This window comes from Lipotes vexillifer, unplaced genomic scaffold (genome assembly GCF_000442215.2).
Source record: "Lipotes vexillifer unplaced genomic scaffold, Lipotes_vexillifer_v1.1 scaffold1126, whole genome shotgun sequence".
In the NCBI taxonomy this organism is placed as follows: domain Eukaryota; kingdom Metazoa; phylum Chordata; class Mammalia; order Artiodactyla; family Lipotidae; genus Lipotes; species Lipotes vexillifer.
The window spans coordinates 309,410-322,284 of NW_006781401.1; the positions used below are offsets into that span (position 1 = coordinate 309,410).

General features: G+C 37.5%; 1 protein-coding gene across 1 annotated transcript in view; it reads right to left on the minus strand.

Moving 5' to 3' along the window:
* TRIP11 (thyroid hormone receptor interactor 11) overlaps positions 1-12,875 on the minus strand; it is a 63,821-nt gene that overhangs the window by 30,925 nt on the left and 20,021 nt on the right. The window contains exons 8-11 of the mRNA XM_007454706.1: positions 10,730-10,770; positions 10,068-10,154; positions 6,534-6,746; positions 2,563-5,586 (exon numbers count right to left, since the gene is read on the minus strand). Coding sequence (XP_007454768.1) covers positions 2,563-5,586; positions 6,534-6,746; positions 10,068-10,154; positions 10,730-10,770 — 3,365 coding nt within the window. The remainder of the gene's footprint in view (positions 1-2,562; positions 5,587-6,533; positions 6,747-10,067; positions 10,155-10,729; positions 10,771-12,875) is intronic.

Here is a 12,875-nt window from a genome sequence, read left to right on the forward strand (position 1 = left end):
GAGAGAGAGGGAGGGAGGGAGGGAGGGAGGGAGAGAGAGAGAGAGAGAGAGAGAGAGAGAGAGAGAGAGAGAGAGAGAGAGAGAGAGTGTGTGTGTGTGTGTGTGTGTGTGTGTGTGTCTATTGATCAGGCATATGCAACTGTTGTTAGGGAAAGTAACAGTGTGGAGTTGCTGGCACAGGAGAAAAAGGAAAGTCATTTCACATGCACAACCTATTTTAAAAGAACATTTTGGCAACAATTTAACGAAAGCAACTCTGGAATGTTATCTTTCTAAGACTGTTAGGAAAATTTATTCCTGAATGCCTTCCATACAAGAACAATATATTAAAGACGGCAGGAAAAAAAGATAACCTTTCATTGCAGAAGTAGGGCCATGAATTTAAGATGATAGCTAGAATTCTAAAAAGCACAAAAGTGTCAAGACTGTTTATAGCCAATTCTTTTCTCTGTTTGAGAAGTGCATATCGTCTGAATCTATTTATAGATTGGTATCATTTTTATATTTTCATGTAAACTTTCCATTTCTTTAAGAATATATAACACGTCCCCCAGGACAAATCACTGAAACCAAAACATAAAACCATCTGTTCCTTTTATCTCAACACCCCCTCCTGGAAAAGAAGGCCAATATTTTCCAAACAGTTTTTCAGTTAAACATTTTTTTCATATCAGGGAAATGCTTGACAATTAAAGAGTTGCAGATCTCCTGTTGAGAACACTCCTGTCTCCCTAAAGAAAAATGTTGTTATATTCAAAATAAAGGTATTCTTCAATCATACAGAGTATTATAAGAAATCAATTAGTTTATGCCAATTACCCTCAAGTAATACAATACTTAAGTAAAGCTTAACTAACTTAGGAAAGCTTCCTGAAAGGTAGGTGAGCCTTAATTAAATCTGCACACTTTGGATCTATAAATGTCAATGAAATAGAATTAGACTGTACAAGATGCTAAAACTACAACAGGAAAAAACATATAAAAAGAATACTTCACTGGCCTCCTCTCCTCCATTATACTCTTACAAGCCCTAAGATGCTACACCCAATTTTGGCTAGTGAGCAAGAGAAAGCTTCTACCCTCTACCAGTCTTTTTCATACTGAATATAGATCAGTACCATAAGAAGCTAAGAAGCTATTCCTGAAAGGAGGAGCACAGCGCAGTATATCAGTGTACCTATTTAACCAGATGACAAAGAAGGGGAAAATGAGGCAAGACTTTTCTTATCAAGTGAAAACTACATCAAGCATTCACAAACTTTAATCCGAGGCTCTTAAAATAGAATTTAATTGGCAAAAGAAGTTAAATCATTTTGTATCCTGTGCCCTGCAGCATATAAACACTCAAGAAGCAGTTGTTGGGGCTTCCCTGGTGGCGCAGTGGTTGAGAGTCCGCCTGCCGATGCAGGGGATGCAGGGGACACGGGTCCGTGCCTCGGTCCGGGAAGATCCCACATGGCGCGGAGCGGCTGGGCCCGTGAGCCATGGCCGCTGAGCCTGTGCGTCTGGAGCCTGTGCTCCGCAGCAGGAGAGGCCACGACAGTGAGAGGCCCGCGTACCACCAAAAAAAAAAAAAAAAAAAGAAAAGAAGCAGTTGTTGAATATTCCATTGTTCTGCCTCATTTCTTTGCTAAATTTCCACCACGAAAAGTACAGAAATAAGAGTAAAAAGGCACTACATCAAAAGAGCCCCTAGCTTTGATCACAGCATGATGTATTGGGTCTTCAATACATTCTTATCAAAATCAAATATCAACTGAATGTAAACATTTAAATATATCAAAACTACTGACACTTTTAACCAATACAACCTTCCTTTTTATGGGTGAATAAACAAACCAATAAAGTCAAAACACACCCGAAGTCACACAATGACACAACTGGGATTAGAATATTTATTGAGTCTACTTATGTGAAAAGTACTATTCATAGCTAACGCTTTTCAAATACCAGGCTGTGAATGATTCATAAAAATCAATTTAATGGGTCACCCAGCACTTCCTTTTTTTAAGAGAGCATCACATGTAGTTAGGGTAATTTCTGATTCCTGAAACTTTTGTTTCAGTTTTACACACACACACACACACACACACACACACACACACAAGTGCTTATTATGTCACAATGTAAAATGTATTTCATACTTCAGATCATTGTCAAAGACGTAGCATGTATTTCACAGAGCTTCCCTTTATATATAAGAACCTCTAAAACCAGCAGTTACTGAAATATGCCTAAAATGTGACTAAACTGCAGTAACCTCAGAGTTCTTATATCACATTTCTATTTTCTAAAGAAAAACATTAACTGCTTCTAAACTTTTTCTACTCAGACTGTAAAAAGATTAACTAGAACTAAAAATATTTGGAAATATCTAGTAATTTGGGGGAGAAACTTGCAGATGCCTCTGAGGAAAATTTATTTTGAATGAATCACAATACCTTGAAATAAATATTTCTAAATGAACAAATGCATCTTCCCCTTCAAAGAACATCAATAAAGTAGCACACTAAAAAATCTCCACCCCAAACTTCCCTCCACAACACGCCATCCAGAACATACCTGCTCTTTTTCTTTCAGTAGATGCTCAAAAGCCAGAGCCTTCTCCTTCAGTGAATGGCATTCAAACTCTTTTTCTCGAAGCATCATAGAAAACTTCATATTAGTCTCCTGTAATGCTTGATATTCTGTTTCCTTTTCCCTGGATGTTTCTATTATTTTTTCATTTTCCCCTTTTAGTTTACAAATGTCCATTTCTAAAATTAATGTTCTCTCCTTCAGGTTTGTTACTGCCTGCCTCAAAAGCTCATTTTCATTCACCTTGTTAGTGAAATTTTCATTCAAAGCAAGTAACTGATCACTTTTGGCTTTGATTAAGAGGTCTTTTTCCTTAAGCGACTTTTGTAAGATATCTTGTTTCTCCTTGAGCTGCTTAATTTCTGAATCAGTTTGTTCGTGTTCTTTTCTTTCTAGCTCTGAGGAAGCAGCAATCGAATCAGACAACCTGTGATTATTTTCCTGGAGAGTTCTAATTGTTGCATCTTTTTCCTGCAGTGATTTTCTTAGCTCTTCTATTTCTTGTTTAGAAGACTCACTCAATACATCAAACTTAATTGTTCTAAGAGACTCTGCTGACTGGGAAGTAAGCGACGATCCAGAAGAGAGCTGAGGTGAAATAATATCAAGTTTTCCTAAAAGAAGATCCTTGGTATTGCAAAGCTGCCCTATGCTGTGCTGAACTTGTGCTAATTCCTGCCCAAAATTTTTGAGTTTGGTTTCATTCTGCTCATAACTTTGGATCAGGCCAGTATAGTTCACTTGCAATTTAGAGTTGTTATCACTGTCAACCAGAACCTGTGCCTGAAGCTGATGAAGCTCCTCCTGGAGCTGGGCTGACTCGTGTTGCATATTTTGTACTGTAGTCATTACCTGCTGTTTCCACTCTTCCATTTTCTTTACTTGTTGTTTTAACTTATCGCGTTCCTGTAGAAGCTCCTCGAACTGATTACTATTAACACCTCCAACCTCACTTTCAGTGTTGGATGTTTGTAAAACTGTCAATAAGGTCTGACATTTCTGACTTAATGCATCTATTTCAATGTCTTTTTCTCGAATGATACGTGATAAATTCTGAACAGTTTCTCTAAACATATCTTGGCCACTACTTTCAAACCTCGTGGACAATTTTTTATTTTCATCTTGCAGCTTATTGAGAGCTGTTTCTTTTGCAGCAACTATATCCATCATCTTGTGATATTCTGTTTTTAGATGGCTATTCTCCCTAGTCTTCTCACTCAAAACAGCTAGTACCTGTTCTCGTTCCATAGCATAGGCCTGCAGCTGCTGTTGAAGGTAAACAACATCCTGGGGGTAGGAAGCTGTAGTAATTCGAGCATGAAGAGCTTGTATCTCCAAATCTTTCTGCTGGATAATCTGAGTTAGTTTACCAACCTCATCTCTGGAAAGCTGATCAATCTGTTTAGTTAGAGATATATTCTTTTCATTTAGAAGTTTAATCTCCAATTCTCGTTCTTTTATTCCTTTTACTAATCTTTCGGTTTCAGCTTTAGATAAATCATGCTTTTCACTTCCATTTTCTATATTAAGGCCCTGAACTTTTGTTTCTTGAAAAATAACAGAATTCTCTGTTTGAACGTCCTGTCTTTCTTCATGCAACTGGGTTTTGATTTGTTCAATTGTTTTTTGCAAATTCTTAATTTCCTCATCTTTCTCTAAAAAGAGCTGGGTGTGTGTGGCATTCATTTGCTCATGCTGGTATCTAAACTCATCCATTTCCTTCTTCTGCTCCTGTAAAGACTGAAGCAGCTGTATTTTACTCTGGTTTTGATCTTCAATTACCTTTTGATGATGTTTTATTTCCTCTTTAAGATTATCCTTTAATATATTCAGCTGATTCACCTCAGATTCTAGTTCTGTAATACTATCAAGGGTTTTAGGCTCAGCCACAGGTGCAGCTCGACTCTGCTGTTCCCTGAGTCGTTCCAACTCTTCTTTCAGATGATTGTTTTCTTCTTTCATGGATCCAAGACTTCTGTCTTTTTCCTCTATGGTTTGCCTTAAAATTTCATTTTTTCTTAAGGCCTGAGTATATTTATCTAATTCCTCCTGAAGCTCTGAACTTCTTTCTTTAAGTTTTTCAATAAAAATTTCATTCTCATTTAGAAGCTGGGTCAATTGCTTCTGCTCTTCTAAGCTAGATGACAAAATTTTCTTAGTTTCCTTATGATCAGTATCCATCTGCTTGATATTCTTTTTGAGTTCTGCTATTTCAAAGTCTTTCTCTTGATTGAGTTTAATTAAATGCTCATGGTCCAGCTGTAAAGCAGAGATACTCAAATTACGTGCATTGGACAGTTCTTCCATGGTTTGCTCATACTTGTTTGCTTCTTCCAACAGCCTCTTTTCAGCCCGACACAGTTCTCCTTCTAACTGTTCCTTCTCGATTTTTAGAGCCTCCACAATAGCGTTTTTTTCCTGAGAAATCTGATTGTTACCAGCAATAGACTCTTCCAACTGATGTCTTACATTTTCACAAGCTAAATTCAACTTTTCATTTTCCATTTTGAGATCAAAAGCAACTTTCTTTAAATTTTCATTGAGCTGTTCTATTTCTGAAAGATTTTGCCTTAAGTTTCTCACTTCGGCTTCCCTTTCGTTAAGTAAGTCATCCTTAAAATTACTGTTAGAGTCTCGATTAAGAGACTGCGTTATTAACTCATCCCTGACTCTAGAGAGCTCCTCCTCTTTTTGTTTAATATGTTCCTGAAGTTCAAAGTTCTCCTTCTGGATGTTTAAATTTTTTGTGTGCAATTTATTTAGCTGATCTACTAAATCTGCTACTTTATCCTCAAGCTTCTGCTTGGTTAAATGTAAATCACTTAGTACCAGTTCACTCTGAATTAACTTTTCTTTCTGCACATCTAACTCTTTAGTAATGTTCATTTTATCACTTTCAAGTTGATGAACTCTCTTTTTTTCATCATTTAGATCTTTTTTCAGTTTACTGATGACATTATCTCCCTCGTTTTCTTGTTTTGATAGCTGATCTTTGATCAAAATCATGTGCTGAAAGAAAAATTAATTTGCATGGTAACTTTAAAACAGTCTCTCATTTTAGTACCTAAAGGAAACTTTATAAAATGTCACACATAATACAAGAATAATCCACAGACATTTCTAATCCTTCTAATTTTGTTGGGAACTTTTTAAAAATTCCCAACAAAATTATTTACTAATTATCTTACAGCAAATCTATTTAATTGTTTTAGAGATTAGAACTTAAAAGCAAAGAAGATAAATGGTATATGTTATATCATATATATAAATGATAAATGGTATTTTCAACTCTTAAGCACTGAAGCAGGGAGACAACAAGCTACAGCCCATGGGCCAAATAACACCTGCACCTGTTTTTGTAAGTAAATTCTTACTGGAACAGAGCCAGGCTCGTTCGTTTACATATGACAACAGCAGAGCTGAGTAGCTGCAACTGCAACTACATGGCCTGCAAAGCCAAAGATATTTACTATCTAACACTTTACAAAGTTTGCAAACCTCTACAACTTGAGCATCAATTAACTAAAATACTGATTAAATCAGCGAAATTAAATCACGCCAGTTTTGCTTATTAATCCAGTGTTCAGTCTACTGAGTAGAACATGCTGCTGCACTGTCTTTAATATATCATAAAACAGGGCTTCCCTGGTGGCGCAGTGGTTGAGAATCCGCCTCCCAATGCAGGGGACACAGGTTCGAGCTCTGGTCCGGGAAGATCCCACATGCCGCAGAGCAACTAAGCCTGTGCACCACAACTACTGAGCCCGCACACCACAACTACTGAAGCCTGTGCACCTAGAGCCCGTGCTCCACAAGAGAAGCCACCACAATGAGAAGCCTGCTCGCTGCAACTAGAGGAAGCCTGTGGGCAGCAATGAAGACACAACACAGCCAAAAATAAAATAAATAAATTAAACTATATATATATCATAAAATATAATTTAACATATTGTTACCTTTGTAGCCTCTTGGTTCTGTTTATCCAATTCTTCTAACTCAGCTATTAGTATTTCCTTTTCAGTAATGCTCTGATTGAGTTCTTGTTCCTTTGCCTCCAAATTACGTCTTAAATCACATAATTCTGAATCCAAATCCATGTCCCTTGCAGCTGTACTTTTAATTACTTCATATTCATTGTTCAATTTTGATAGTGATATTTGCAGTTCTTCCTTAAATGAAAAAAGGTGAAAAAAACAACATATACTATCAACTGGAAGAAGAGACACCAAAAGATTAAAAATATACATATATAAGCAAAACTCAGGAATGTATTTTTAGATGCTCTGTGTTGGAAACATTATTGAATAATACCTCAGCAATAATACATAAAATTCAACAAGCCACAGCCTTCATTCATGTACAATTTTATTTGCAGCTTCAAGCAAAACATTTCTGTAGTCCTAGACAAGATGCAACAACTGTAAGTCTGTCCTCTAGCTCCAACTTCTTTACACAAAAGCTTTCCCATTTGAGAGCCTTCCCACTCCCACTCCCACTCCCACTGCTGCTTCCCTTCCGTCTCCTCCTTCCCCCCCCCCCACAACACACATACTTTTCAAAACATCCCCAAGATTTCCAGCTCCCTTTACTTCCATCCCTAACGTCACCACCAACAGCCCCAGGCAAAAATGTAAGCTATCCATATTCATTTGCTCTGAAGTTTGTCCTCTCTAATTAGAAAATAAAAGGCTTCTTTTCCCTCATAAAAGTAATTTCCCTTACAACTGGCTTCTGTCAGAACATGAAACCTTTTCTTGACCCAAGAAAGAACCCTCCTTTCCTTCCTTTACCTTCTAACCTAAGCACAGACTAGGTTCCCCTCTCTCAAACCTAACATTCCTAAAGATACACCTGTATGTGATTTTTTAAAGCACATTCTATGTTCTGTTCTATTTGTATTTAATGCTTTTCCTCTAAATTCCCAGACATGGGACAGTTCTCTATGCTTCAACATTATTTCAACCTCTATCACTATGATGGTTGTGATAAACCCTCTATCACTGTAAAGACATCTTTCATTGACAGAGATTTTTTGGACGCGCAGGCCCAGCGGCCATGGCCCACAGGCCCAGCCGCTCTGCGGCATGTGGGATCTTCCGGACTGGGGCACGAACCCGAGTCCCCTGCCTCGGCAGGCGGACTCCCAACCACTGCGCCACCAGGGAAGCCCGACAGAGATTTTTAAAAGCAAACTTCTATGGAATCTACTTTAAAGTAAATAAGAATCTCAAATTTTCTTAAGTAGTCTAATATATACCTTACAAAAGAGACCAATGAAAACTATATTAGAACATCTGCCTTACAATTCTCATTCTCTTCCAATTCAAAAGTTTATTCTGAACCGCAACTGAAAGATGGAAATGTCATGCCTTTCTAGAGTTATCTGTTCAATTAAGAGAACCACAGGGAATTCCCTGGTGATGCAGTGGTTAAGACTCCACGCTCCCAATGCAGGGAGCCCGGGTTCGAACCCTGGTCAGGAAACTAGATCCCACATGCATGCCGCAACTAAGAGTTCACATGCCACAACTAAGGAGCCCGCCTGCCACACCTAAGACCTGGCACAACCAAATAAATAAATAAATAAAAAAGAGAACCACAAAAGGGACTTCCTGGTGGTCCAGTGATTAAGACTCTGCGCTCCCTCTGCAGGGGGTGCAAGTTCGATCCCTGCTCAGGGAACTAAGATCCCACATGCCGTGGAGCGTGGCCAATAATAAACAAATAAATAAATAAAATAAAATTCTAAGAAGAGAACCACAAAAATTTTGTCATGTGGATCTTAAGAATACACATGACCAGGACTTCCCTGGTGGCGCAGTGGTTAAGAATCTGCCTGCCAATACAGGGGACACGGGTTCAATCCCTGATCTGGGAAGATCCCACATGCCATGTAGCAACTAAGCCTGTGCACCACAACTACTGAGCCTGTGCTCTTGAGCCCGCAAGCCACAACTACTGAGCGCCAAGAGTCACAACTACTGAAGCCTGAGCACCTACAGCCCGTGCTCCACAACAAGAGAAGCCATCGCAATGAGAAGCCCGCGCACGGCAACCAAGAGTAGCCCCCGCTCGCCACAACTAGAGAAAGCCCGTGCACAGCAACAAAGACCCAATGCAGGCAAATACATAAATAAATAAATAAATAAAATATTTTTTAAAAAAAGAATGCACATGACCTTGCAGGTATTTTTGGCATTCTTAACCAGTGAGCAGACCCACAGCAGACACAATTCAAGCAACAGTTGCAATGGATTACCTAACATCAAAAGAAAGGAGAAACAGCTAATAGGGAATAGCTACAGAATCCAAAATTATCATGAGGAGGTTACAGGCCCTATCAGAATACATGCAGAGATTTGCAAACTACGAAATACACTTAGACCAGTTAGAGAAAGAAATAACTGAATGAGCAGAATGCAGTGGAAGCAGAAAAGAACAGAGGAAACATATAATATAGTAATTAAAAAATGACTGGGAGATACTACTGGCATTTAGTGGGTAGAAAAAGTGGAGCAAGGAAGCTACAATGCAGAGGACACAACTAAGAATTCTCCCACCTGAATGCCAGTAGTGCCCCTTTGAGAAACACTGCCTATATACTAGTGTGCAAGGACACTGAAAATATAATATTAAGGTATGTATGAACAGTATATATAGCATGCTAATATTTGTATTTTTTAAAGATATTTATATATATAAAATCACATATGCATCAATATAGTCTGGAAAGATACACAAGAAACTGGTAAGCAAGAACACGTCTGAGAAAGAGACCAACCAACAGAAGTGTGAAGGATACTATATTTGTACTGTCTGAAGTTTTTCAGGATGTATTACTGAATATATACATTAGGAAATATGTGTTACTTTTTTAAAAATTAAGATTTTAAATTGAGTTGAGACACTGGCCTGTAATAATAATAAATAACACCAGCTTACAACTGTTCTATATTTAAGAAGCTGCCTTAACCAAGGACTTACCCCCTAAATGGTACAAACATAAAAATACCTTTCCCCACTTCCAACACTGCATTACAGAATCATATTCCATCCTTGCTACCAGTATACATATTTCTGCCACTGAGAATGTCCCTCTTTACCTCTCACCATTAAGAAATCCCTGTCCATCACACCAGACATATCCTGGGGCATATAAGTAGTGTATAGTTACTATAGTATGCCACTCCAGACTCCCGACCCACCTGTGTATGCTGCTGCTGATAGGACCTCATCTGAAACCCAAACATAGCCATTACCTATCTTTTCTGCTCATATCTGTATGCCTACTGGCTTATCTTTAAACGTAAACTCTGCCCAGCCTCTCATACTCTGAACCTTGCCCAAGTACTTCAACCTGGCCTGACCAGCATCAATGAGATCAGCTTTATCCTCAGGACTCTCAAGAACTAAATACTCCATTTTGATATAAACTGGCCCTTAGCTATGACCTACAATTTAAATTCTGCCCCCATATTTATTGCACCCACCTTTTCTTGATTCAGTAATGAATTCTCTTTTTCTAAAACTTGGACATGCGTTTTAAGTTTCAGATTGTCTTCAGCAAGACTGTTATCCTATAAAAATGTTAAAACACTGTGTTTTCAAATAACAAGAAATTTAAAGTTTACAAAAAAGCAGGCAAGCTATACAATTGTGCATTTCTACTCTTCAGTGATATATAAAAATTATAAGCATAAAACACTGGACCATCTAAAAACAGTCATTTTATAGACATTCTTAAAGAGGATTTATTATATTTGAAAAAATATGTAAATATATTTACAAAATAACTTGTAATCATTTAAAAAATAAAAAAAGAAACTCCTTGAATTCTTTAAGGGAAATCAAAATGCATTCCTCACTTTGGTAGAGGATCTGCTTCCACTGTCTACACATACGTATCATTTGTCAAATTAATCTTCAAAGAAATATACTTGCATTTTTCAATTATGTACTTTTAAAATTATGTCAATTTATGATGCAAAAAGATTCTGTTACTAATCAGCAAACATAAAATTACTAAGATGAAAGTTCCTTGGATAAGTTCACGTGAATTGTAAAAAACACAAAATAAGTAATTATAAATAACCAAAATCCTTTTTCTTGGTAAACCGAAGACAAAAGCTTTCTCTCTTAAAAATTAGTTTACCTGGTTTAAATTACTCAGTCTCTTTATTTCATTTTCAGCATCTGTAAAAACAACAATGGATCTGACATTAAAATTCTTTAAAATACCTTAATAATTATCTCCTGTACTAAATTCACAAATGAAATCCAATTAAAATGTTATTCATAAGCATACTTAGCAAACCCTAACAGTGGAATGTATTTTTGCTATTTTGTATTTCTATTTTTTTTTTTTTTTTTTTTTTTTTTTTTTGGGAAGCCCCTGTATTTCTATTTTGACTATACCGAAGAAGTCATAATATAAATGTCAGTCAGAAACTATGTTAAAATCCAATTCTATGGACTAGTATAAGAAAGAATTTATAACTGTATTCTGGATGAGTCATAAGTTCTTGCCTGGATAAAAACATTAACAACAACTGCATTTCAAAATGAGCTGATTAGTCTGTGTAGCAGGAAATAGTATAAGGACTAAGATTAGAAAAAAGAAAAAACAATGTATATTATACCACAATATGTTATACCACATATTGGTACGTTATACCACAATATGTTATATGTATGTTATACCACAATAATAAAATAATCTCTCAATTTTCTAAAGTGACTTAGACATGACTACTAATAAAAAGCCCATTCAATCTGGTATTAGAGATAGATCCACAGATAGAAGTAGCTCTAGAAGAACACAAAGACAAAATACCATGAGTTCAGCTGAAGTAATTCATTCAATGTTCATTCAGGAACTATTGAGCATTTACTATGATGTGAGTTGCTAAACAAGAAGGAAAAATTTACTCTATGCTTGCTCTGAAGAAGCTTACAAGTTAGAGGGGAAGATAAAAAAGGAAACCCATGAGAACAGTACAGTGTGATATAGGGAGCACAGGTGCTACCAGAGCAAAAGGGCCAAACAACTCATCCAGACCAGGAGGGCCGGGGGAGTCGGGTGAATGGGGTCAGGGAAGCAGCAGTGCTAGGTACCTCCCAGTGGATACAACACCTCTATTGAATCTTAATATCCTAAGAGTTAGTGGGGGAAAAAAACAGAGACACTCCACACAGAAAAAGCAACAAATGCAAAGGCAACAGAGCTTAGAGACAACATTGCTGGCTTTACGGAGCTATGAAGAAAGTTCAACACGGCTAAAGCTTAGAATGTTAGGAAAATGGGAAGAATTTAAACTGCAGAGGTAGACAGAGACCAGATCGTGAAAGACACCGTATGTGCAACTAAGATGTTTAGACTGTATCCTGAAGTTCACAGGGAGCCACAAAGTACTAAAATCAGGGAAGTGACCTGCTTTACATTTCTGAAAAATCATTCTGGCTGCAGAAAGAAAACATATTGATTGAAGAAGGAATCATGGACACCGGAGAATAATAGGTAACACTTTTATAATGCTTATTATGGGCTAGACACTGTTCTAGAGAGAACTTTGCAGCTAGTAACTCATAAAATCCTACTACTACAACCACAAATGAGATAGTATTATTATCTCAACCACAGAGATGAAAAACCCAAAGTATAAGGATGTTAATTAACTGTCCAAGGTCAGTTAGTGCTGGAGCTGGATTCCAACCTAGTCATGTTCTTAACCACTATACTATTCTGCTCTACTAAGAGACTGCTATAGTTAAACAGGCAAAAAGAAATTATAATTGGCTGAAGTTATTCAGTGGCAGTGGAAATGGAGAAAAGGGGAAGGACTAGGGCAGCAGGTTTGTTTTTAAAGCAAATAAACTCATATGGATCACCCAATATATTAAGAAAGTAAATTTATTTTGAGAAGAACAGAGCTACTCTGAAGTCAAATGACAAAGTCATCCAGAACCCCACCACACAGCCTTCCCTTTGTCTTCATGGCAGTCCCAAGACTGAGGCACCTATGAGAAACCCTAGAGCTCCTCTGGGACACAATCCTGAAATAGCACTGAGCCAGAGAGAAGTCAAGGAAATAGAACCTATAGGACTTGCAAGGTGATAACTTCCAAGTTTTCTGTTTTGGGAGACTGGTAAATGCTACCAATCACCAAGGTAGGGGAAGGAAGAGGGTCACTCTACTTTGAGCCTAACTCTAAATTTACTCCAGGTCAGGAGCTCACGATAAACAGTTCTAAGTAAGGAACACAGAAGGGGCAGGCAGGGGGTATCACAAGCACATAAG